Source organism: Mastigoproctus giganteus, chromosome 4 (assembly GCF_048544385.1).
Source record: "Mastigoproctus giganteus isolate SK-2022 chromosome 4, ASM4854438v1, whole genome shotgun sequence".
In the NCBI taxonomy this organism is placed as follows: domain Eukaryota; kingdom Metazoa; phylum Arthropoda; class Arachnida; order Uropygi; family Thelyphonidae; genus Mastigoproctus; species Mastigoproctus giganteus.
Window position 1 is genome coordinate 82,307,363 of NC_143578.1, and position 27,930 is coordinate 82,335,292.

Genomic DNA, 27,930 nt, shown 5'->3' on the forward strand with positions numbered 1-27,930 from the left:
TCCAAGTATTAATTGATCATGATATGTAAATCTATCCTCCAAACATAAACAGCCCCTCGAGAGTAGAAGGGTGTGGTCCACAACCCTTGTGGTAGCAGTAAAATAATTTCTGGCTCTTCCTACCAATTTGCATCACCAAATACGGAGGATGCGGAAAGGTCAGGAAATGACCACCGCATATCCCGGAGCAATATGGCCTTAGTTGCTAATGCTCCTAAAAACCAAATAACCAACCAACCAATTTGCAAATATTTTTCCTTTCAGGAAAAATATTTGCAAATTGGTAGATAGAAACTTCTTCTTGTTAGGTACTTCTTCTGTGAAAACACTAAAAGTGTTTTCACAGAAGAAGAACTAGTAAGTTGCCACATCTGTGTACTGTGTTCAAAACCGAATTTGCGTTTTCAGAAATGCATTTAGTGTTACAATGAATAAGCAGACACGTAGGGAGTGTATCAATCATCCAGACAAATTTTGTTATGTTTGTGGATGGCTTACCCCAAAGACTCAAAGAAAAAAAATATCTGGCATTACAAAACTTTCATATTCTTTTTATTTCGGATTTAAAATTGGTGATCAAGGCAAACCTTGGGCACCTCAAAAGTGATGTTTTACCTGTACAACAAACCTTAGGAAGTGGTTACATGGCAAACTCAAACCACTACCTTTTGTAGTTTGATAAGAACCATCTTACCACATTGATGATTGCTACTTCTGCATGACAAATATATCTGGTATGTTTAAAAAAAGCAAACGTGCTCTAATATATCCAAATACCTTCTGCAGAAGGTATACACAGAGACGATTTGCCAGTACCAGTGCCCCCCCCCCCCCAAAAAACTTTGAATAACTCTTGATCTGGTTATCAGCAGTGATCATTCGTGTATTAAGAATTTGCAGATAAAGGAACCACTAGGTGGCAGTGATCACAGTGTGCTGAAGTGGGATTTACTCAAAGAGGTAACTACCGTCAGGGGTAAAGGAAAGGGTTTTTGCTTCTGTAAAGGGGAGTACAGTGGTCTCAGACAGTTTTTAAATTCTGTACAGTGGGATCGACTGACGATGTTACAAACAGTAAATTCTAAGTGGGAAGCATTCAAGGAATTAATCGTGGAAGCTACTAGACTTTTCATACCGATGAAGAAATATTGTTCAAGGTTTAGGCCTAAATGGTTATCAAATGAACTAATGAGACTCGTGACAGAGAAGAAAAATGCATGGGATGCATATAAATTATCAGGCGACGCAGAAGCCTGTAGCAGATATAAGCTAGTCTGTAATCAGGTCACAAAGGAGGTTCGGCAGGCAAAGGCGGATTACGAGAAATCTTTGGCAAAAGATGCTAAGAAAAACAGCAAGGATTTCTTTACTTATATAAACTCTAAAAGGAAGGGGCTGAATATGATTGGTCCACTTGACATCGATGGTTCGACTGTTGATGATCCTGCTCAGATAGCAAACAAACTGAATGAGTATTTTGCATCTACATTCACACGTGAGGAATCATTACAGTTTGAAAATGGAAGAAGGTTATCAAATTGTAGCAGTGTGCTTAATGATTTTGTAATAACTGAGAGCAAAGTGGAGGAGAAATTGTTGAAGTTAAACATAAGAAAGGCACCTGGGGCGGATGGGATCTATCCAGTTATATTAAAGGAGGCGGCAAAGCAACTAAGCAAACCCTTAGCCATAATTATGAGAGCATCCTTGGATTCAGGGGAGGTTCCCACGGACTGGAGATGTGCAAATGTATCCCCAATTCACAAAGGAGGTTCGAAGGGTGACACGAATAATTACAGACCAGTTAGTTTAACTTCTGTTCCGGGTAAAATAATGGAGTCACTGGTTAAAGATGCATTGCAGGATCATCTAGACAAGACTGCAGCAATAATTCAGACACAGCATGGGTTTGTTAAGGGAAAGTCTTGTCTGACAAATTTGATTGGTTATTATGATGTGGTCACAAAGGAACTGGATGCAAAAAATAATTTTGATATCATATACTTGGATTTCAGGAAAGCTTTTGACACTGTTACGCATGGAAGACTACTGTACAAATTGGAGCAGAATGGTATTAAGGGTAAGTTGCTACAATGGATAAAAGGATGGTTAAGTGGGAGAAGACAGGGTGGTAATCAATGGGTGCTGCTCTTCGTGGACTAATGTTATTAGTGGAGTCCCACAGGGTTCGGTGTTGGGTCCACTGTTGTTTTGTATATTTATCAATGATATTGATGAAGGTATATCAGGCTTAATGTCGAAGTTTGCAGATGACACGAAGGTTGGCAGGGTTGTTAATGACAGTGATGGCAGTGTGCTACTGCAACAGGATCTAGATAATTTGGGCAGATGGGCTAAGAAGTGGCAACTGAAGTATAACCTTGACAAATGCAAAGTACTGCATATAGGTAGAAGTAACCCCAGAGAAACGTACCAACTGTGTGGTACTACACTTAAGGTGGTAGAAAATGAAAAAGACCTGGGAGTAATTGTGCAGTCAGATATGAAGTTTTCTGAGCAATGTAGACAGGCTGCTAGGGCAGGTCATGGGGTTTTGTCAATGATATATAGGAATTTTGCTAGCAGGGAAAAGGAGGTGATTGTCCCTCTGTATAAGGCAATGGTCAGGCCACGCCTTGAGTACTGCGTACAGGTCTGGAGGCCTCATTTTAGGAAGGATGTAGATTTGCTTGAGCGTGTACAGAGAAGAGCAACACGATTGGTGAGGGGAATGAAGGGATCCTCTTACCAAGAGAGGCTTAAGTTCTGCAAATTGCAGTGGCTGGAGACTAGGCACCTGCGCGGTGATCTGATTGAGGTCTATAAGGCCTTGAATGGGTTGAGCACGCTGAATTCTGATGGGATCCTCCCACTTGTTCAGAATACGAACCTACGGGGACATAAGTTCAAATTAAGAAAGGATAGATGTAGAATAGATGTGCGGAAATTTGCCTTTAGCCAGCGGGTGGTTAATTGCTGGAACAAACTTCCATCTGTCGTTGTGGAAGTTGATAGGTTAAATAAATTTAAGGAGGAACTGGACAGGCAATTGGAGGGTATGGTGTGATTTTTTTTTTTTTTTTTTGGCTGATGCTGCATAAGCTCCTACACTTGCTTTCTTGCATCAAGTGCCACTACTACTACTATAACAGTAGTGGGGAAGATAATAGTGATCAAGTTCAAGTTGAGGATTCCCGAGAAGCCTCCACTTCACAAGATGTCGAATATCAGCCAGTAAGTTCAGGTAGTGAGGTACATTTAATCAAACAAGGTGAATTGAATGATTTGGTTCAAGACTTAAAAATGCTGAAAGAACAAGCTGAACCGCTAGGTTCTAGGTTACAGCAGTAGAATATGCTCGCAGCAGGAACAAAGATTTCAGTGTTTTGAAAAAGACATGAAAAGCTTTCGAAAAAAAATTTTACTGTGGATGACAGTATGTTTTTGCAAAGACATTATTGGACTTTTGAAAGAACTAAGTGCCCCAAATTAATGGTGTGCCTCAAAATTAAGTTTAAAAGAAGTTTTGCTTCAAAATGGCAATGAATTTCCATCAGTTCCTGATGGAAATTCATGAAAACATGTGTAAGGTTCTACATGCCATAAAATACCAGGATTATGATTGGAACATATGCAGTGATCTTAAGGTTATTGGTTTGCAGGGGGGTTTCACAAAATATTGTTTTTTTTGTGTTTCTGGGACAGCCATGCAACAGAAGTACATTATATTGTGCAACATTGGGACAAGTAGAACGAGTTCATACCAGGACAATGTAATATAAAATGTATTCTTTAAGTACAAACAACAAGGTTCTTCTCCAAATTAGGAAATTTGGAGCCCTAGGTGATCATTTAAGGTGGTAGTACATGGTTTTGGGGTAATAGAAAGAAGAAAAATATCAACTGTTGGTGTCTAATTTACTTGAGTATTGCAAAAACATGGGCTGTCGAATGTCGTTGAAAATTCATTTTATCATTTCCCATCTTGAATTTTTCCACAAAAATCTGGAAGATGTGCAATGAACAAGGAGAGCGGTTTCATCAAGATATTTTCACAGTGGAAAAGCAGTAGTACTAAGGTCACTGGGATCCTGTAATAATGGAGGATTACTGCTGGTGCCTTATTGAGGGAGAGTAAACTGGCCTCCATAGCTGAGTGGAGTGGTCAGGAGTGGGGTTCAAGTAGACCGGGGTTCAAGCTTCACTGGACCAGCATGGCAGATTATGGTCCATTTCCCTCAGCATGAATTGTTGAGGAGCCTTCCATCCTGCAGTGAATTGATAATGGCTGCAGTTTACCTTTTTTTTTTTTTTTAAAGCAGGAATACAAGAAAAAATCCCTTAGTAGCAAACATTATTTCGCTATGATTTATGATATTTTTTTCCCAAAGTGAAATGAGTTATAGAGAACATATAATATTTTTTTACGCTTTTATTACAAACTCGAATTATACTTATATATCCCTTTATTTTAACATTAAACATTGGTACACCTTTTGATGTAGATATGATAGAGACTTTTTGTGGTGATTTTCGGAATCAGTGTTTATTTCCTCCACTATTCAACAAAATTACACTAGTCAACAAAAAAATATATTTTTTGTTGACTAGTGTAATTACAGAAAAGTGTAACTCCTTATTTTGTCAATTTTGTGATTATTTTATAATTTTTTTATAATTATTTATCTCTTATTATGCTTTTTTTTTTTTTATCTTCTATAACTCTCTAGCTCCCTCTCTTCCCCCCCCCCTCACTTTATGTATCTATATACATATGCAGTGCTGATGACGACCCACTAATGGGTCATGATCTGCCATTTGAAACCTCTCTTCTGATGGGGATCAGTCTGGTTGTGATGTTCTCAACCTTGACGGTGTCCTTCACTTTACCATGGTTGCTTCTAGGAAGTGTTAAGTGTCAGGTTTACTCTGTAGATCTTTGGTGTCTCTATCAGCCAGCTATTGTGGATGGAGTAGAAGGCCTTGCAGTAGTTGATATAAGCCACATGTAGGTTGCAGTCCTTCTTGTAGGCTTGCTCCATAACTATCATGTCACTTTCAATTGCTCCTTGTATCCTTTGTTCATCAGCTTATCCCTTCTGCTGGTCAGAACCTTGTAGTTCTGACCAGCCGAATAACTCAAATTTTCGGGTTATTCAGCTGGTCAGATTAATAAAATAATTTTTTTGTGTTGGGAGACAGGTGATCAGTCTATTTCACTGGGTTTGTGGTGCCTTTGTACTTAGCCTTCAGATAGGTAATTCCTTGAGTCAGAGAGACTCTGAGATTGTGTCTTGGTGCCTTATCATTGTGAACTGCTCCACTATGTGACTGTGTTTGCAGCTGAACTTCTTTTTTCAGTTGTTGTGGTCGTTATCTATCCATGGATTTCACTAGTTGTGGGACTTTCTGATTGACTGTTGTACTTCTTCCTTCTGAATCTTACATTTTGCTATCTCTTGTGTGTCCTTGGTTTTCTTCTGTTCTGTGTCTATCCAGGGAGCACAGCTGTTATGACTAACTTCACTGCTCCACAGTTTGCCCCAGAACACCTCTGAGTGCCTTCTGTTGCTCTCCTTCTCCTCTTGTTTGTTGTTCCTGTAAAAAGACTCTGGTATTCATCAAATATATAGTTGTCTGTTTTCCACTTAGCACTCTCCCTGTATCAGCAAAATCTATTGTTGAATGCAAGAGGTTCTGCTCTGCTTGAGAATGCCAGGTGTTCTTTGATCTTCTGATTATTCTATTTGCTGTGGATATTGTCTTTTTTGAGAATGGACTTCACTTGTCTGATCAGCTTCTTACTTCTGTTATCCTGTGATTACTATGTTAGTTGGCCTATCTTCACTCTTAGTTCTTTTATCTTCTACTGTTGTCTTCTTTCTCAGGCTGTAGGCTTCCTGTCTTTGCGTTTTGTTTTCTGTTGGTCACTGGTTTCTCTTCCTTTCATCCTGGTTGCTGCTACAGTAGTACAGTAGGCAATGTTGATGGCATTTGATGTAACTTTGTTATTGTTGAGATAATCTGGTATTATTCCCTGATTGGGGTGATCTGTTACTTTCCACAAGGTTCTGTTGGGTTTATGGTTCGGTGTGGTATGGGGGGTCCATTCCCTAAAATTCTACTAGAGCCTTCTTCCACTCCTCTTCTGGATATTGCAGAATAGAAGAATTCAGTTGAGTCCATATTCTGTGTTCTTTGTAGTTTGTGACTCATATCCTGTTTGATTTTTTGAAATTTTCAGGAGCTATCAGGTTCTTCATGATGATGATTCATCTCTGGTCTGCCATTTGGTGTTTGGTAACTTGGACAGTCAGAACTGTTCCAACTAATTGGTGAATAGTTTCACCTGTACATCGCAATATTGTTCTCTAGCTTGGTTACTTAATATGCTTGCACAATGAACAAATTCATTTTGATTCTCCACTTCATGTGTTGGCTTTTTCTTTCTTTCTTTCTGGGTTATCACTAGCACAGTTTTGCAGGAAGCACTTTCAGTTGGTTGTGCTGGATGGTCTTGCCCTTCCTTTGCAGTAGCCATATGAGGGAAAGTGCCACTTGCTCCATTATCTTCCTGATGAGACTGTCTCCAGCTTTTCAAATCGACCCTCTGCTGAAGGGCTGAACATGAGTGACTTTATTCTGTGCCACACTGAATGCAACTTGTTAATATTTTTCCTTTGTCATCTTCATCCAGTAGCGTGCGGTAGTTATTGGGAGTAACACCAGATGATACCACTCTCTGCTCAACAATCACTTTGACCTTGGGGGAATTAGATCTGACAAAGTGCCTTTTGTGATCCCCCCCTTTTTTTTTTGGTGTAAATTCTAATTTGGATCCATTGAATTGGTGGGTTGGCATCATAACTGGACCACCATTGTGATGATAGTCTGATGATATATTGTCAGTGTAATATGAAACAACCCATTGTGATAGCCTCAATTATGAGATTGGCACCATTGTATTGACTTTAACTGAACAGGTTATTACATGTCCTGTCTAATCAACATTTATAAAAATGCATGAAATTCATCATGTGTATAGGTTATCTTGTCAATTAATTCATTAAATTATGAGAGATTTGGCAGCAGAAAAATCTAAAATATTTCCTGAAAATGCAATTATTTTCTGAATATAAAAATTTAATTGAATTGATATAAAATTTATTCATTGGGAGCTAAGCCTGAATCAACATGAAAATATCTTTAAGAAAATTCAAAAATCATTAATTGAAAATATTGGATATTAGCAAGACATTGAGAGAAGAAGAGAGATAATAGCACCACCTCACTGAAGTTATAAAAAAAAAAAAAAAAATTAAATAGTGCAAAACTAATTGAATAATGCATATTAATGCAGTAATAATTAATGCATAATAATGCAGTAGTTATATAAAACTGTTAACAAGCAAAATAAACAAAAAAAGGAAAATAACAAAAGTTATTGTATGTCTAATGCCCCAAAACGCACAGTGCAGCAGTTAAAGGAAGCAAAAAGATATAAATAATGTGTGGTTTGTAAAATAAATAAACTGTCTGTAAAAATGGAAATGAAAAGTACACATGGTGCCTGAAGTAAGAGAATTTCCTGGCTATGTATCATATTTTCATCTACTATATTCAGATTTTGCATATTTGCAATCCCCTGATTCGACCTCTTGCTAAAATTGCCCTCCCATATCTGAATACAGTGTTATTTACTTATTTATTTCTTTGTTATTTATTATTTTTCATTTTTATTTTTGTACAATTTATTTATTTTTTCTTGTTTGCTTCCTCAGTCCCAGTTCATTTGTACTAGGTTTTTCAAATTCTTTCACCTGTTTAACCACTACTTCACTTCCACTTTCGACTATCCCTTAAACTTCTCTTAGTTCAGGCACCGTGTGTACTTTTCATTTCTGTTTTCACAGACACTATTTATTTTACAAACCACACATTATTTATATATATATATAGGTACAGGAGTTGTAATAAGAGGAATATATGAAGGAATATAGACTACTACTGTGTAGAGTAGAAGGCACCCAATGACTATAAATAAATAAACAATAGGAAGTTATGCTTTTAGTATGGAGAGGGAGAGAGAGAGAGAGAACAACAGGTAGTGTAATCAACCAACAGGTTAGCTAAAATGGAAAGGCAGTCATAAAATAACACAATTCAAACCTGCAACACAGAAAATCAAAAATATATTTTAAGTAATTAGTGCTGTACTTCAGATGAATTTTGCTGCATTTTGACCGATTTTGATGGCTGGCCGTCATTAACGACGTTGAAATCATCTGAAGTACAGCAAAGAATATGCTTTGTCGAACATTAACAGATTAATTTCATTGTTTCGAAATCTCAAAAATCATATACTAAACCCACGTGATTTCATTTATAATGTTCCATTAATTCTTGGATGACCCAGATTTTGTATGGAAATTCTGATCATGGTAAATATTTCTCATATTCCATATGAAATAGAGAGTGCTTGCTGAAGCATATCACAGAACTGATCTCCTAGGTCTATAATTTAGAGTGCTTGTTACACTTAAAATCATTTCCAGAATTTCTAAGTCTGTATTGTAGGTAGAAGGTGTGTGTGTGTGTGTGTGTGTGTGTGTGTGTGTGTGTGTGTGTGTGTGTGTGTGTGTGTGTGTGTGTGTGTGTGTGTGTGTGTGTGTGTGTGTGTGTTTTTGCCAAATATGTATATATATACTTTTTTTTGCTATATATATATAGATCCTATACATTGCATGCAATGCAATATATCTATCACATATGTTTTATTTTTTATATCCTAGAATAAAGTTTTTGTGTACAGAGGATTGGAATATGAACGAATTGGAGCATTTACCCAAAGACTTCAGACAGAATTTCCACATGCACAAATTCTGATGAAGAATACTCCACCTGATGAAAGCATTATGAATTCCGATGGACAATGTATCCTTATTGGTTTAATAAGTAAATCTAATGTTCTTCTTATGTTTCTCTGAATTCAAGTAGATGTCCAAATCACCTGAACCCTTGTTAGCAACTGAGATGTAGCTTTTTGGACCGCAAATGATGCATTCCGCCTCCTCATCTACTCTTCCCTTTTGAAAACCTGGATATTTCATCACAAAATTGTTGTTGAGAGTTTCCTGTGCGGACGTGCCTTTCTGCCGCTCTTGGAACAGAGAAGTTTTTTCTGATTTATTTTCTGCTTTATTAGTTTAAATTGACATATTAACTTATTTCTAGAGTAGCTTTATATTCCTATTTACGATACTTAAAGTTAAAATAACTTAGATAGAGATTTGTAGGTATTACTTAGTATCGGAAAGGGTATCAAATCCACGTGTTTACCATTCATAAACAGCCGCCATTGTTACGTGAAAATTAATCAGTAAAATCTATTAATCTTGTTGGCAATTTCTTTGGCAATTAAATTGTACTTTTAACTATACATATAACCACTTAGGTTACGGAACATAAATAATTAGTAAAAATAAACAATTAATACATAACTTGATATGGAAGTTATATAAAGGGATTTCGTAGATAACACTTGTTACTGAAACGCGATACAGCATATCCGGAATTCGATAGCATTAGCTTTGTGTAGTATAGTGCATAATATAATATTGTCAATTAATCAGTAGATCTATTAATCTTGTTAAACTTCATTGTCAATTAAATTGTACTTTTAACTATATATATATAACGACTTAGAGTACAAACGTAACAAATAATTAATACATACTTGATACGGAAGTTATATAAAGGGAACTCGTAAATAACAATCGATACTGAAAAATAAATATAGTGTTATAACTGTGTTAAGATACAAGTTTAAGGTTTTAATTTTGTTCTGAAATTGTAATTTTATTGACATTTAAATTGAAATCATGACTCTGACCAGAGCAGCAAAGCAAAAGGCTCAAGCTAATGGGAGTGCTGTGACTCAGGGGAGAACTGGGGGGGGGGGCAGTTGCCCTCTGAATCACAGCCTTTTAAGATGCACTGTTTGCTTGATGTTTGCGGAGCAATCGGGTACGGGACATGATACTGTCATGGGGGATGTCTTTGTGTGGGCACGATGCAAGGAGTGCAAGGAAATCAGGCGACAACTCGGCGTTGTTATGGGCCTGTATGAGACCTTGAAGGATAGGGTGGATGCCCTCGAAGGAAATAAATTGAGGGGCCCATCAAGCTCTCAGCTGCCCACATCAACGCCAGAGCTTGCACTTGGTCATCTTGCAACACAGAGGCAGCCCCCAAGGCAGAATGCGCTGGTCCCACAGGAACTAGTAGTTGTTGGTGACTCTATTGTCAGGGAAACGGGGAACATGCTTTGTAAAAAGGATAGGTGGAACAGGACCAGGGTATGTCTGCCAGGGGCAAAGGTTGATGACGTTGTAGAGCAGATATCATCTTTTAAGGGCACAAAAGGTGACATAGTTGTACACGTTGGCACTAATGATATTAAGAGTAGGAGACCAGCGGAATTACTTAACAAGTACAGGTCACTGTTGAAAAAAAGCCGTGAAGTAGGGTTGAATTTGAAAGTGTCTGCAATTCTGCCCAGACACGATAGGAGGGAGTATATGATGAGAGCCTTGTCGATCAATTCGGCCCTGGAAAGATTGTGCAAGGCTCAAGGGGTAGAATTTTTTTCAGCCTGAAATGTACTTGTGAACAGGAGAGATTGCTTCTACAGGGATGGGATACACTTAAATAGAAAGGGTGCAAGAATATTTGCTGATGCTATCGAGGCAGTGTTAGGTGGGTCGGAAAACTGCTAGCTTGGAGGGAGACAAAGACTAATGAATTAACAGTAGCCACTGGCAGAGGTGAAAGAGATTCTTGCACTGCTTCTATTGGAATGAGCAGAAGCCTGAAAAACAAGATGCAGGATATTTCAGAGACTGCTGGAAGTCATTGCGGTACAAGTAAACACATGGGTTGTGTTAGTGTAGCTAAGAATAGAAACAGGTGCATGTATACTTGCGTGTACACCAATGCTAGGAGTTTAGTAAATAAATTTGATGAATTTGAGGTATTGCTCAAAACATCAAAGGCAGATATTGTTGGGATATCAGAGACGTGGTGTCACACAGATATAAGGAATGCAGAACTGGAATTTGGGGAGTACAATGTGTATAGAAAGGATAGACAGGACAGGAGGGGAGGAGGGGTTATGCTATTAGTTAAAAAACACATAAAATCCAAGGAGGTGAAGCCAGTCGACATTGATGGACAGGGCAGTGTCGAGTCAGTTTGGTGTGACATAAGCATAGGTAAATCAAAATTGAGAGTAGGAGTGTGCTATAGGCCTAATGACTCTGATGAGTATAATAAGATACTGTACAGGGAAATAGAATGGGCCAGTAAATCAGAGAGTCTTATAATGGGGGATTTTAATTTCCCAGATATTGACTGGAATTTGTGGGTTGGTCACTCACACACTAGCAAGGCTTTTGTGGATTTATTGGATGATTGTTTTCTACACCAGCATGTTCGGGAGGCAACTAGAGGGAGTAATACTCTTGATCCGATTATCAGTAGTGATTCTTCATGCATTAGGAATCTGCAGATAAAGGAACGACTGGGTGGCAGTGATCACAGTGTGCTGAAGTGGGATTTACTCAAGGAGGTAACTACCATCAGAGAGTAAAGGGAAGGGTTTTTGCTTTCGTAAAGGTGACTATGATGGTCTGAGACAGTATTTAAATTCTATACACGGGGACCAACTGATGATGTTACCAACAGCAAATTCAAAATGGGAAGCATTCAAGGAACTAATCTTGGAAGCTACCAGGCTTTACATACCAACCAAGAAATATTGTTCAAGGTACAGGCCTAAATGGTTGTCAGATGAACTAATGAGACATGGCAGAGAAGAAAAATGCATGGGATACATACAAATTAATGGGTGACATGGAAGCCTATGATAAATATAAGTTTGTCTGTAACCAAGTCACAAAGGAGATTAGGCAGGCAAAGGCAGATTATGAGAAATCCTTGGCAAAGGACGCAAAGAAAAACAGAAAAGAGTTCTTTACCTATTTAAACTCAAGAAGGAAAGGGATGAATCAGATTGGTCCACTGGATGTTGATGGTTCAACAGTTGAGGATCCAGCTCAGGTGGCTAACAATCTAAACGAGTATTTTGCATCTACATACACACATGAGGAGTTATTCAGGAAAGGGAATGTCGTAGGTGAAGTAATCATTGGCAGTGAGCTAGATTATTTTCTAATAACTGAGAGGAAAGTGGAGGAGAAATTGTTGAGGATAAACATAAAAAAGGCACCCGGGGGTGGATGGGATCTATCCAGTTATATTAAAGGAGGCAGCAAAGGAAGTAAGCAAAACAAAGGAAGTAAGCAAACCCCTAGCCATAATTATGAGAGCTTCTTTGGACTCAGGGGAGGTACCCATGGACTGGAGATGTGCAAATCAAAGATGTGTAACCCCAATTCACAAAGGAGGATCAAAGGCTGACACAAGTAATTATAGACCTGTTAGTTTAACTTCGGTTCCAGGAAAATTAATGGAGGCACTGGTTAAAGAAGCACTGCAGGATCATCTGGACAAGAATTCAGTTATAGCTTAGACACAGCATGGTTTTGTTAAGGGCAGGTCTTGTCTGACCAATTTGATTGGATACTATGATGTAGTCACAAAAGAACTGGATGCAGGGAATAACTTTGATATTATATATTTGGATCTTAGAAAGGCTTTTGATACTGTTGCGCATGGAAGACTGCTGCACAAATTGGAGAAGTGTGGCATTGGAGGAAAATTGCTGCTATGGATAAAGGGATGGTTGAGTGGCAGAAGACAGAGAGTGGTAATCAATGGACACTGCTCAACGTGGACTAATGTTATTAGTGGAGTTCCTCAGGGTTCAGTGTTGGGTCCATTGTTGTTTTCTGTATTTATAAATGATATTGATGATGGTGTATCAGGCTTAATGTCCAAGTTTGCAGACGATACCAAGGTTGGCAGGGTTGTTAAGGACACTACTGATACTATGCTGCTGCAACAGGATCTGGAAAGGTTGAGCAGATGGGCTGAGAGGTGGCAAATGAAGTTTAACATTGACAAATGTAAAGTACTACATATGGGAAACAGTAACCCCAGATCAACGTATCAACTCTGTGGTACTACGCTGACAGTGGTAGAGAATGAAAAGGACCTGGGGGTAATTGTGCAGGCAGATATGAAGTTCTCTGAGCAGTGCAGACGAGCTGCAAGAGTAGCTCATGGTGTCTTGTCAATGATATACAGGAATTTTTCTAGCAGGGACAGGGATGTGATTATTCCCTTGTATAAGGCATTGGTCAGGCCACACCTTGAGTACTGTATACAGGTCTGGAGGCCTCATTTCAAGAAGGATGTAGAGCTGCTGGAACAAGAGTACAGAGAAGGGCAACAAGATTAGTGAATGGAACAAAGGGTTGCTCTTATGAAGAAAGGCTTAAGTTTTGCAAATTACAGAGCCTGGAGACTAGGCATCGGCGAGGTGATCTGATAGAGGTGCATAAGGCTTTGAATGGCTTGAGCATGCTCAATGCCGATGGGATTCTTCCTCTTGCTCAGAATAATCACCTGAGAGGGCATAAATTCAAATTGAGGAAGGACGGATGTCGGATAGATGTGCGGAAATTTGCCTTTAGCCAGCAGGCAGTTGGTTTGTGGAATAGACTCCCATCGCTTGTTGTTGAAGTTGATAGCCTAAACAAATTTAAGGCTCAGCTGGACAGGTATTTCGAACGAACGGAGGGGTGAAATGGGAGTAGTGGTTGTGTTTTTTTTTTTTTTTTTGGCTGATGCTGAATAAGCTTGCTTTCTTGCATCATATGCCTCTGCTAATGCTAAAGTTGTCCATAAACTTGCACTTCCTTTTCGGCATAATGGGTATTCCTGAATTTATGTAAATTAAAGAATTATTTTAATTTAAATAGTAGAAATAAAAAATTATTTGAAGACGTAACTGATTACTTCCTCAACTGGTAATAAGAAATAATGCATACAAAAACTATGCTTACTCGTAAATAAATATGATGAATTGAAGATGGATGTATCAAATTATTGTTTATACGAACTTCTAAAAGAAGAATAGAAAATGTGAGATCTCTTAAAAAACATGGAATCGTAATTTTAATTTAGAATAAATTCACTTAATTATAATGAATTTCAGGTAAAATAAATAACGGGAGAAAATTTATTTTGAATTGTCTACTCACAAAGAATGTAAAAGCGAATAAAAAAAAAATGGAGGGAAAAAGCCAAACTGCACGAACAAAATGTCAATAACTCTGAACGCATAATAAACTCCTCAGTGTCTGATCTACGTTGTTTATAGCCGGAAGTGGAGATTCTTGGGATTACTTCTGAAAAGCTGATTGGTGTATGCCTTACAAATTTTACCAATGATAAGGATCAGGAGATTTTCAAATTTTAAGAGCCAAAATTCCGGATATTTTAAAAATTTTAGAAATTCCTCCTGGACAGTCCATGATATGTAAAAAATGAGAACATGTCTGGGAAAATGAGGACGGGTGGCAGCCCTTCAGTTGCCACCTCTCAGCCCATTTGCTCAACTTTTCCAGATCCTATTGCAGTAGCATGCTATCATTACTGTCAGTAACCACCCTGCCAATCTTCGTATCGTCTGCAAACTTGGACATTAAGCTTGATATACCATCATCAATATCCTTCAAAGCTTCAATGTTAACAGCTGCACTTTTATGACACACTCTTTTTTAAAGCCAGCCCATGATAAGTGCCTTAAATTTCTGGAACCATATGTCACACTACTTAATCTTCAGTGTTCATCCAATGTACAAATGAATCAGCCTTAGTTTTTAAAATATTTACATCAATGAGAACTTTTTTTGACACATTACCATTAGCCAGTCAAAGAGTATCTTTTCACCATCCCCATAGTTCAAACAAACCTTTTTGCACTCTGATTAGACCATGAAGGGTGAAATCTTTTCAGATCTTCTAGTGAGATCTTTCTGAATAGTGAACAGTATAGGGATGTCAGTCTTAGAATGCATACCGTTATCTACAGCTTATAAAATCTTAATTTTGCCCACTTTGTAGGAGCCATATCAATAAACACACAATCTGTACATGCTACATAATGAGATGAACTTCTAGGTGAAGTGAATTTCATTATGTTAACGAGCATGAGAAATTGTCAGTTAATATGAGAAATCACCAACAAATGCTTTCTCACAGTCAGTCCGCAAGCTAGTCATTAGCTTTTTTAAATTGAATAAAAAACATTATGGGAATCCTGTTGTCTCGAAACTTGATACTAGACTTGTTGGACAGACAACTTGTGTAATCAAGACCCATTAATATACATAAAAATTTAGGGCTTGCTTTCATCCCTTTGTACTGTTGCAAGGTTCATCTATCCTTAGGCAGGTATTTTAATACTGTTTCCATCTATTCTGATTACATCTTACCTGGATTGCAGTTATTCCTGGGAAAAAAAACTCAGCTTAGGGATTTCCTGACTTAAAATATAATACATTGTATTTCTAAAATTTAATTTTTCTTAATATTCTGTATATTCTATTTTTATTTGGTTTTAATTCAAAACATTGATTTCAATTCAAAATGAGGACACAGATTCTCTACAAGAGAAAATCACAATGTCAGCATTTGTCTGATTTTTACGAATATTAGCCGGTCTCGATTACACAAGTTGTCTGGCTTTTTTAAATGTGAATGTTGTAAAGAAAAGGTAAAGAACAAGATAGAGTGACAGAAATTTGTGGATTATTATACAGAATTTTTTCATCTTTCAAGGTTCTTATGACAAATGTAAAATAGCAATTAAGTTCATGGAAAATTGGCTGGAACCTACAACACAGGTTGTTATGAAGTTCTGGGATGTTATAAAAGGAGGGTACCGTAAAGAGCTTCAACTGTATTGTACAGCCCTATGGAATCATTTGAGTCATATTACAAAAAAAAAAAAAAAAAGAACAGGTGGAATTCCTAGTATCAAATTATACATATTTTTCCTACTGCAAGCATTGTCACATTCATTAAAGGATCAAATTTAAAATAGCTTGTTATGTTGTTTGAATTGTATATAATGTGTACTGTTTTCTTTGTAAACCATCTGACTGCTGAGTTCAGAAGGTTTTAAAAGAATTTATTTTACAATTTTTACGCTTAAAAAAGCAGTTCTGAGCAATAAAATGAATTTATTATTAGAAGTGTTATTAAAAATTGATTAAATGAAGCAAATCTAATATCACTGACTGTCAGTTTTTCTCTCTGTTATGTGTATCATTATTGCTATATCTTTAATCACACTCAGACATCCAAATTTGTAATGCCAAACCTATACCAGAACCAAGACCAGAATTTGAAGGCCATGATATCCCTGAGAAAGTGCTCAGCTATTATCTTGTTAATGATGTGCGAACATTTCAATTTGATCGACCTCTACACAAAGGGCCAGTGGATAAAGAAAATGAATTTAAGGTATGAATTGAATGCAATCATTTGTTTTACTTCGGTAACCTTAATACTGTTATTCTGAATAAATATTAATACAGCATTTGCTTAAGCATGGTATTTCAGGCATATTCTTCACTCTTCACTCACAACGATCATGGGTTGTTTTTTTTTTTTTTTTTTTTGATCCTTTGTTTAAAATCAGTAATGCAGTTATTATTTGTATTTGTCTGATAAAGTGGTGAATTTGTTTTTTAGTTGGCCTTCGAAATTGGTTAAAAAACAAAATATGAATTCTGCCATTATTGTATCAATACTTGAACAATATAATGCTGTCTAGTATTCTTCTGTGCAATTCTGTAGGAGTACAATTAATATTAGAAGCATTTTTTTTAAATCCATAAACAATAAATTTGTAGGACTACAAACATGATTTTAAGATGTGACTGTATTACATAGTACGTAATGTAGTTTAAAATAGCTTACTGCCAACAGATAACTTGGAAGTAGTTATGTGGTGGCTGTACAGAAATAGTTAAGCATTATTATATTCATATCTTGTAGTTTTATGGTATTCTTAAATTAAATTTGGACTAAAATTATGCCTCATGACTAAAAGCAAAAGGCACAAAGTAGGGAATGCTTCAGCTCGTGGGAGAAGTATCAACTGCAGTTCTCTTATGATTCAGAACTTTATAATGTGTGCCTGTAGTGGGACAGGATACAGCCAAAAAAAGATGCCATTGTTTTTGCACTGCAAAGAGTATCAGAAGATTAAATGTGAATTCAGTATTCTGATATTCAAATATTAAAACTTGAAGAACAGGGTTAATCTCGTCATAGTTGTTAAACAAAGAAGTGATCAAGCGCACCGCTGCCAAGCCAAAGCTGGAGCCTACACTCAAGCATTACACAGCAAAACATCCTCAGTGGCAGGGATCGGTGATATAGTCACAAGAAGTAAGATTATCAGGAAAAAGAAAATGTATTCTGCAAAAAAGGATTAATTGAATGAGACCAGGGTATATCTGCCAGTAGCTGAAGGTAATGACATTGTAGAGCAGGAACAGTTATTGTCTTTTAAGGACATAAAAGATATGAGACTTTACTTGACAGGTAAGGGTATTAACAAAAAGTCACTAGTTAGGATCAAATTTGAAAGTGTATGCAGTTCTCTCCATACATGATAGGAGGAAGTCCATGATATGAACCTTGTCAATCAATTCAGCTCTGGAGAGACCAAACAAGGCTTATGAGGATAGAATTTTTTCTAAGCATGGCCTGTGCTTGTTAACAGTTGAGATTGAATTTTACAGGGATGGTGTATACTTAATAGAAAAGAAAAGTGCAAAACTATAAACTATTTGCTGATACCATTGAGGTGGGTAGGAAAACTGCTATCTCATTAACCTATGAGTCTGTGTAGCAGACTAATAGATTAACAACAACCACAAGCAAAGATGAAAGTGATTCTTATGTTACAGCAGCCTGGAGAGCTGTTGAAGAATAAAAGACCAACTTGGGGTCCTCAAGGAACAAGCAAATACATGTGCTATGCACTCATTTACTAAAAGCAAAAATTGTCGGACATATACTTGTACAATAATGCTCATTATCATGAGCCATTTTAAATCCACTGCAGAATGAAGGCCTCTCCAGCAACTTTCCAGTTCCTTCTATTTTGTGCAATGGCCATCCATTTGCTACCCACAAACTCATGAATTTCATCTGTCCATCTCCGTCTTCCAGGTTTTCTTCTAGCTCCTCTTGGGTACCATTCAGTTATTTTCTTAGTCCGTCTGTCATCTTGTCTTCAAGCTCTGTCTCCTGCCCAAGACCATTTTAGTAGTTTTGATAAGAATGTCCTTTACTTGAGTTCGCTGCCTAATACATGTGTTTCTCTTCTTATCTAACAGTCTGATTCCCAATATAATTCGTTCCATTCTTTGCTGTGTAGTTCTCAGCTTCTTTTCCATACTTTTGGTGAGTGCCCAAGTTTCACTTCCATAAGTCATGGTGGGGAGTAAACATTGGTTCATTATTTTACGTTTCAGGCAAATTGGGATATTGCTCTTCAGTATGTGACTATATTTCCTGAATGCTGTCCATCCAACATTTATTCTTCTCTTAACTTCCAGCCATTTATCATTATTACAGCTAATAACTTGTCCCAGATAAGTAGACATGTAGATATGTATAGTATCTTATGTAGGACGGCACCTGAACGTCAATTCATCCCCGCCTTTGTACACTGTAATGATTACAGAAAGCACTGTAAAAGGCCAGAAATATGTGTAATATTATGTTCGTGCAGTGTATGTTTCTGCCCGTTTTGTCACCAGGCAGGCGATCACCTGGAAAGCCTGCCCAGTGTCCATCTACACCACGGGGAAGTAGGCCACAACTACGCATGTATCGCAACCGCCCTCTGAATGCTCTGGTTTACCAGCTCTTACTACCCTAATATCAGGGCAAAAAAAAAATGTAATAATAAATAAATAAATAAAAAAATAAATAATAAAATAATAAGTAAATAAATAGTAATAATAATAATAAAATCCTGTCCATCGGGCAGCCCAAACCCAGGGAACCAGCAAAAATAAATAAGTAAATAAATACAAATAAAAAGTGAAAAAAAAGTAATAAAAAATAAATAAATAAAAAAATTTTTTTTAAAAATAATAAAAAAATAAAAATAATAACAAATAAATAAAAATTAGAAAAATAGAAATAAATAAATAAAATATAAAACTGAAAAAAAAAAAATAAAAAGAGAAAAGAAAAAAGAGGGGGAAAGTATATATATATATCTGATCCCGCACTGGCCAAAATCCAGTGCCAGCAGGGGTCTCCACTAGAAAGGCTAGTAGGTATTCCGTAGTTGAGTGAGAAGGCGTCTCCTGCAATTAAAAGCATGACGAGCAAATTCTTGCAGGGACTGGAAATTTTCTGTGGTGCTCAGGAAGGCCAGCTCATTTCCGGGGACAGTGATACTGGTGGAGGGAAGAAGGTTTATGTCGAAGATCTGGGTATTGATGGCAGTGATATAAAATATGTTCTCAGTCTTCTAGGTCACCACAAGAACAGAGAGGTGATTCAGCAAGGTTGAAAGTAGCAAGTTTCGCATTAAGGGAGCCATGACCAGAGAGTAAGTAGAGAGTGTATAGACCAGGATGAAACCATTTCTGAGTGGACTCTAACGTAGCAAAGGTGGCATTAGGGATGAACTTTAAAGTAACAAGACCCTTAGAAGTAGCGGACCATCTGTCTTGCCAGCTCTGCATCAAAATATTCCAACAGCATCTTTTCTTTGCCTTGGGATCCACAGTGAGATCGATGGTAATACCAAGAAAGGTGACAGGAACAGCGTGCCTAATGTAGAAGCACAGGCCTCGGTACATAAGAAAGAGATCGAGGGGCAGACAGCCGTTAAGGACCTACAAAGTAGGAGTAGACACAGTCCTACAGGCCCTGCATTGCTAAAAGCATTTTACGTTGAATGCTGTGAAGTTTAGTCTGTACTGAAACCTTCTTAACATGCCATAACCAGGCGGTCGCACCATAGGAACAAATTGGTAGAAACGCAGCTTTGTAATATAACCATAGAGAACAAAAATTAAGACCCCAAGATTGTTTAGAGAGATGCAGAAGTGAGAAGGTAAGTTTTTTGATTTTCTCTGAGAGATCTTCCAAGTGTTTAGTAAACGTAAGTTTACAATCAATGATCAGACCAAGAAATTTTAGAGAAGAAACCATGCAAAGTGATTTGTTTTGAAGTTTTACAACAGATGGTCGTGAAATATTAAGCGAACCCTTAACCAGCATCATTTTAGCTTTCGATGAGGATATGGATAATTTATTTGTAGTGGACCATTGAGAGAGATCTGACATGAGAGTTGGCAGTACTTTCAAGGGAGGCACGGGAATTGCTCTGGATCAGCAGGGTGAAATCGTCTGCATAAGCCAGTTTGGAAGTATAAGGAATAGTTTTAAGGAGCCATTCGTCAAGAACGATGTTCCAGACAAGTGGTCCAAGAACAGAGCCTTGGGGGCAGCCCCTAGTGACAGAGCAGAAGATGGAGTTAGATCCAGAAATAACAGAAACTGTACGGTTTTCAAAATAACTTCTTAAAAGGTTATAGAGAGGAAGAGGACAATCGGTAGCACGTAAGCGAGCAAACAAACTAGACCACCATAACAGATCAAACGCCACAGAAAAATCAACAAAAATAGCAAGAATGTATTTAGAATTTGCAGAGTTAACTCGAGAAAGGAATTCAACGACTGCTTCTTCAGTTCCTCGTTCAGTTCGGAAACCATATTGATCGTCTGATACAAGAGAGGTGTTCGTGAACAGTGAAATGAGTCTTATAGCAATCAGCCTTTCAAGTGTTTTGGCCAAATGCGATAACAGAGCAATAGGATGGAAGGACTTGCCACTTTGGGTGTTTGAAGGCTTAGGAATTAGTTTAAGAAGAGCTGTCTTCCAGATAACAGGGAATGTGCTTTCATTCAGACATTTGTTGAATAGAGTCAGAAGAACCGTTGGACGTAGCTTGTGGAATTGTTTGATAAAGATGCCCTCATGAAGGTCAAGGCCCGGACAACCAGAATTGTTAATTTTTAGGACAGCTGTGTCCACCTCCAGCTGTATAAATGGCTGAGATTCAGAAGTAGTAGTGTAGGAGTTATTGAGCTGTCTTATTTGTTGATGAGTAGTCAAGTCATCCTCTGGACGATCAGAAGGAAGCAGATTGTCCAAGATGGTGTTGATGGTGTCCTTCCAAGTGAGAGTTTCGGTGCTGTTTGCGGCCAATAAACAGTAGGGGAATAGGATTTGTTCCTCGTAAGGCGATAAACAAGGCCCCATGGGTCCCGATTGCCAGTAGAAGTAACCAAGTTCTGCCAAGATTTTATTTTACAGGTAGTGATGGTTTTGACGTATTGTCTTTTGAGAGCCTGATATTCTGTTTTAAGATTTTCGACGTCTGGAGGTGGCCAGTTCCTGCGATATCATTGGTAAGTACACCTAGCCCGATGCACTTGCTGACGAAGCAGAGTAAGTTCTCGGTTCCACCATGGAGTGGGATGGGAAGACTGAATTTTCTTTTTGGCTGCTTTATAACAGGCGTGGCTGAGAGCATCATTAACATAGGAAGCTAATTCAGAAGCTGTAAAGTGATGGATGAAGTTTATGGTTTCAATTGGGAAATCAGTGTTGATTGAGTCATTAAACCGGTTCCACATGATGCATTGCAAAGAAAATCTTCTAAGGTCCTGTAGTGGAGGATTATATGATTGTGCAGAGCAAGTCACGGAGAAGGTGATCGCACGATGGTCACTTGAGCAAATGATAGTATTTACAGTCCAGTCATTAATGTTTGAAGAAACGGTGTAAGAAGTAGCAGTGATGTCTATATTTGATTCGCCATTTAGAGAGCTGAAGGTATAAGGTGAGCCGGATTTAGTTAGAACCGTCAGCTCATGTGAAAGGAGAAAGTCTTCTATGAGTGAACCCTTGTTATCAGTATGGTCGGAGTGCCATAGACTGGATTTGGCGTTAACGTCCGACATTATAATAAGTTTGGCAGTACCTACCAAAGAAATAACTTGATCGAGGTAGGCAAGGTGAAGTGTATTGTCGGAAGTTGGTGGGCAGTAGAGTGAAACTAGAAAGTAAGAGCCATGAGGAGTAGATACACTTATGCAGACAGCATGTCCCAGATAAGTATATGACTCCACCTTTTCAATTACTGCTCCTTCAATCATTATATCCCTTTCTGTGACATACTTGTTCATCATTACTTTTGTTTTAGCCATATTCATCTTTAGTCCAAAATCCATACTAACTCTGCATAACTGATTAAGATTTTCCTCTAATTCTTTGAGAGCGTTGCTTATGACCACAATGTCATCTGCAAATCATAAATGGTTTAGGTACTTTCCATTCACATTGACTCCTTTCTGCAACCAGTCTAGTCTTCTAAAAGCTTCCTCAAGGGCATCAGTAAACAACTTTGGAGATATAGTATCTCCTTGTCGAATTTCTTTCTCAATTTTAAATTTTCTACTGTCTTTGTCTAGTCTAATAAAGTAGGTAGAGTTCTCATATATTTTCTTCAAAATCATAATATATGGGGTATCTATGCCTTGTCTTTCCAGTGCCTGAAACAGTGCCTTATACTGTATGGAGTCAAATGCCTTTTCATAATCCACAAATGCCAAGCATAATGGTGTTTTATATTCATTTGCTTTCTCCGTTAACTGTGATATTACGTGAAGGCATTTCATAATTGAGAACCCTGTCCTAAAGCCAGTTTGCTCTTTCGGTTCATTCTCATCAAGTATTCTTTCTAATCTGTTAGTAATGACCCTTGTGAACAACTTGTAGATGTGGGATAACAAGCTAATTGGTCTATAATTTTCAATTTCTGATTTATCTCCTTTCTTATGCAGCAAAATTATGATTGCATTATTCCACTCCTTAGGTGTCACACCTTTTCTAATGCATTTTGTGAAGAGTCTTGACAATTTTTGTGTCATGTCTCTTCCTCCCAATTTTAACAACTATACAGTAACTTCACCTTCCCCGGGGCTTTCTGGTTCTTCATTTTCTTCAACATGTATTCTACCTCGTCAGGAAGGATATCGGGTATGTCTTATGTGTTACTAATTTGCGATCCATCTTCCCCACTGCTGGCATTATCCCCTCGCTCCTTGTATAATTCTCTATAGTAGTCTTCTGCTATTTGGATTATGCCTTCTCTGCTATTTATAAGTACAACATCGCTTGTACTTATATTTGAATAATGTTTGAATAAAATATATATATATATACAGGTAGCCCTCAATTTACGTCTGGGTTAGGTTCCTGGGGGGACTGGCACAAATGGAATCGGTGCAAATGGAACCCTTTGTATAATGGAGTCAATTGGAAATCACAGGGTTAGTTTCCGGGCACCAAAAATTTTACCTTACACTTTTGCATCGGTTGTTTCATTTTATTAGCATTCTTCAGAGTTGTAGTAATAGTCGATAGAGGCATATTCATAGCCCTACACACATTACGGCGGCTTTCACAAGATTCCATCCTCTGAATATTGCACTAGGATTCAATGAACTACTCTTACCAGACATGGTATCTCTTTATTCTATTAAATTCAAAACTTTATGACACTATGGCAAAAACTGCACACGACTATCACTATTATTATTTAATTTATTAATGGCATAATTATAAAAAAATGTTAGCGTAATAAATTTCCAACACGTGTAAATAGCGTAAACAACAACCAACTGAATGCTTCACCACATTGATCTTTACCACCTGCATTTCACGAGTAGCTATTTTGAGGGTGGGAATCCTTCTCTTTTTTGATACGGATGCACTAATTGCTGATTGGCTCAGATTGTCCTAAATCACCGTTCAGGTGATTTAGGACAATCTGAGCTATGTATCATACTGTGCTATAATACATAGCACAGTATGATGCCAATAAATTTTGTCTAACGATTTTAAACTTTCAATTTAGAAAAAAATTGCAAAAAAAAAAAAAAAATCCAAAATAAATAAAAATTAAAATGCCGTTGTGGTCAGCGATCAGCACAGTTGCGAATCGGTGCAAAACGAGGGCTACCTGTTATATAATATTAATAAAAATAAGATGTAATGAAATTACTGAAAGTGTTAGCAAACAAGAAAAGGTATTAAAAAATTAAAATTAAAAATATTAAACTGGGTTATGAATCTGGGGTATTACTAGTAATAGCAGAAAAAACCAGCAACCAGTGGTCAGCTGTGAATATTTTAACAATGGGCTCTCACTTTTGCCGACTTTTTGATGTGGAACATCCTCTGGGGTGGGGGTGGGAGTAAATCTGATCAGTCAAGGAAGTGATGTCACCCGCAGCATCTGCCAGAGGCGCTTCCAACACTCACACCACTAGTCTGTGCAGAGCACTCACTAGTACACTTGTGTGCAAAATTTAAGGACCAGTCAGGTTTTCACTTGTGGTTTCTCATAGGAGTGGCCTGGATATGGGAAAAGCATACCAAAGGAATCTCGTGAGGTACAGAAGTGATGAAGGAAACAACACAGACACAGAAACAGAACAGCACAGAGGGACTTTATTGAAAAATGACAACATAGCATTGACTGCCATGATACAGATGCATCACTGCCAAAGATGGAACGAGTACAGAGAAGGGAAACAAGATTGGTGAATGGAACAAAGGGGTGCTCTTACGAAGAAAGGCTTAAGTTTTGCAAATTACAGTGTCTGGAGACTAGGCACTGGCAATGTGATCTGATAGAGGTGTATAAAGCCTTGAATGGTTTGAGCTTGCTCAATGCTGATGGGATTCTTCCTCTTGCTCAGAAAAATCACCTGAGAGGGCATAAATTCAAATTGAGAAAAGACAGATGTAGGATAGACGTGAGGAAATTTGCATTTAGCCAGCGGGTGGTTGGTTGGTGGAATAGACTTCCATCCCTTGTCGTGGAAGTTGATAGCCTAAATAAGTTTAAGGCTCAGCTGGACAGGTATTTCGAACGAACAGAGGGGTGAAGTGGAAGTGGTTATTTTTTATTTATTTATTTTATTTATTTATTTTTTTTTTCCGGCTGATGCTGCATAAGCTTGTTTCTTGCATCAAATGCCTCTACTAATGCTAATGCTAATGCTAATAAGGCAATGGTCAGGCCACACCTTGAGTACTGCGTACAGGTCTGGAGGCCTCATTTTAGGAAGGATGTAGATTTACTTGAGCGTTTACAGAGAAGGGCAACAAGATTGGTGAGGAGAATGAAGGGATCCTCTTACGAAGAGAGACTTAATTTCTGCAAATTGCAGTGGCTGGAGACTAGGCACCTGCGCGGTGATCTGATTGAGGTGTATAAGGCTTTGAATGGGTTGAGCGTGCTGAATTCTGATGGGATCCTTCCCCTTGTTCAGATTATGAACCTAAGGGGGCATAAATCCAAATTAAGAAAGGACAGATGAAGAATAGATGTGCGGAAATTTTCCTTTAGCCAGTGGATGGTTAATTGCTGGAACAAACTTCCATCTGCCGTTGTGGAAGTTGATAGGTTGAATAAATTTAAGGAGGAACTGGACAGGCATTTGGAGGGAATGGTGTTTTTTTTTTTTTGGCTGATGCTGCATAAGTTCATACACTTGCTTTCTTGCATCACATGCCACTACTACTAAAAGCCAATTTCAGTTTCCGTGCATGGCACCCTTGTCATACCCAGAGATTCTTAGCACCCTCTACTTCCACTCTGATCCTCTCGCTGCCATAAGAGAGAGAGTGAAAGCCACTGGGGACTGATGGCCATTTGTTTCATCATGCTGTCATCTGCTGGAGGGTTTGGTCTTTTCCTCTTCATGCCGACCAGGCATCTTGAAGAGAACCACTCTACATGTTCATTGCCCCCTAGGTGACATAACAGGGGTTACCATCGAGAAGGTGTGCATGAGTGGATTTTAGGGAGGCAGGCCAACCGGACTTCTCTTAAATCTTCTGAAATAGAAAGATATTGTATCCATCAGTATTTTATACTGAGTGTCTGATAAAACCAGAATACCTGTTGCCCTCAAAGCCCCTGATGCTAGATAATAATGCTGTACAATAATTCTAGACATAAGTAAAATATTTGATTAATTTGAAGTACGGGTTATGACATCATATTGTCGTGAACTAATGTTATTAGTGGAGTTTCCCAGGGTTCGGCTTTGGGCTCATTGTTTTCTGTATTTATCAGTGATATTCATGAGGGTATATTAGGCTTAATGTCAGAGTCTACAGATAATACAAAGGTTGGCAGGGTTGTTAATGACAGTATAGTACTGCAACAGGATCTAGAAAAGTTGGACAGATGGGCTGAGAAGTGACATGTGAAGTTTAACATTGACAAATGCCAAAGTATTGGGTAGCAGTAACCCCAGAGTAACATACTAAATGTGCAGTACTACCCTCAGGGCAGTGGAGAATGAAAAAGATGTAGGGGTAATTGTGCAGTCAGATATGAAGTTTTCAGAGCAGTGCAGACAGGCTGCCAGGGCAGCTCATGGGGTCTTGAGTACCATTCTGTCAATGATATACAGGAATTTTGCTAGAAGCGATAAGGCAGTGATTATCCCTTTATATATGGCTGTGGTCTGGCCACACCTTGAGTACTGCATACAGGTCTGGAGGCCTCGTTTTAGGAATGATGTAGAGCTGCTGGAATGAGTTTAGAGAAGGGCAGTGAGATTGGTGAGGGGGGGACGAAGTGGTGCTCTTTCCAAGAAAAGTTTTAGTTTTGCAAATTGCAGCATCTGGAGACTAGGCACCTGAGAGTGATTGATTAAGGTGTAAAAGGCTTTGAATGGTTTAAGCAAGCTCAATGCTAATGGAATTCTTCCTCTAGCTCAGATTATGCACTTGAAGGGGATTAAATTCAAATTAGGGAATACATTTGCAGAATAGATGTGCAGAAATTGCCGTTAGCCAGCGGGTGGTTGATTGCTGGAAGAAACTTCCATCTGTCTTTGTGAAAATTGATAGCTGTGCAAACATGCCAATTTGCGCAGCTGGAAACCATAAATATGTAAATTGTGAAGGGGAACATACTGCATATTCATGTGTGTGAAATTTGGAAGAAAGAAAAAAGAATACAAAAATACAAAACAGAAAATGGAGTTTCATATCAAGAAGCTAAAAAGGCAATTGCAATATACATAGCAAGTAAACCTTCTTATGCACAAGTTACCACAATCAAAAAGACTCTGGAAATGAAATTGTCTAATTCAAAATGTTGTGGCACACAAATGGATGTTACAATTTACCCAGAAGAATCCATCTCAAAATGGGCTTGTGAGTTTTATGAACCATCACAGAAACAACAAAAGAAAATTATCAGTACGTCTTTATCTTTCCCACCAGATAATTCAGAAATTGTAAGAAGAAAAATAAACAAAGAAAGGATAGGTAGTACAGGAAAAAAGATGGCTGAACAAATGGACATAGAAGTAAGAAACCACGGAGAAGAACCAGTTCTTGAAATTTTCGTTGAAGAAGAAATGGATACGGGTAGACCCTATTTTTTAAAGAAAGACAAAACGAAGGCAGACAAAGTGAAAACAGCCCCAAAGAAGCAATCCGAGGGACCATCCATCCCCAGATGACAGATATGATTATCCAGTGGAACTATCGAGGTTTTCACTCAAACATTAATGATGTTATAGACCTCATTACCCACACCATTCACTAAGTATCTGCCAACAAGAAACCTATTTAAAACCACAGGACAATAGTATAATCAAAAATATAGAAAGGATCGCATAACGGATAGAACAATGAGAGGAGTAGTTGCAATATTAGTTAACAGACACGTACCTTCCCAAACAATATCATTGAACACTCCAGTAGAAGTGGGCGCCTCCGTAGCCAGGTGGGAAGGAGCAGCAGTGCGTACC

The 27,930-nt window shown here is 38.0% G+C and overlaps 1 protein-coding gene across 1 annotated transcript in view; it reads left to right on the top strand.

Annotated features, from left to right (window-relative positions):
* spg (dedicator of cytokinesis spg) overlaps positions 1-27,930 on the top strand; it is a 916,969-nt gene that overhangs the window by 741,604 nt on the left and 147,435 nt on the right. The window contains exons 38-39 of the mRNA XM_090372306.1: positions 8,793-8,934; positions 16,331-16,497. Of these exons, the coding sequence (XP_090228432.1) occupies positions 8,793-8,934; positions 16,331-16,497 (309 nt within the window). The remainder of the gene's footprint in view (positions 1-8,792; positions 8,935-16,330; positions 16,498-27,930) is intronic.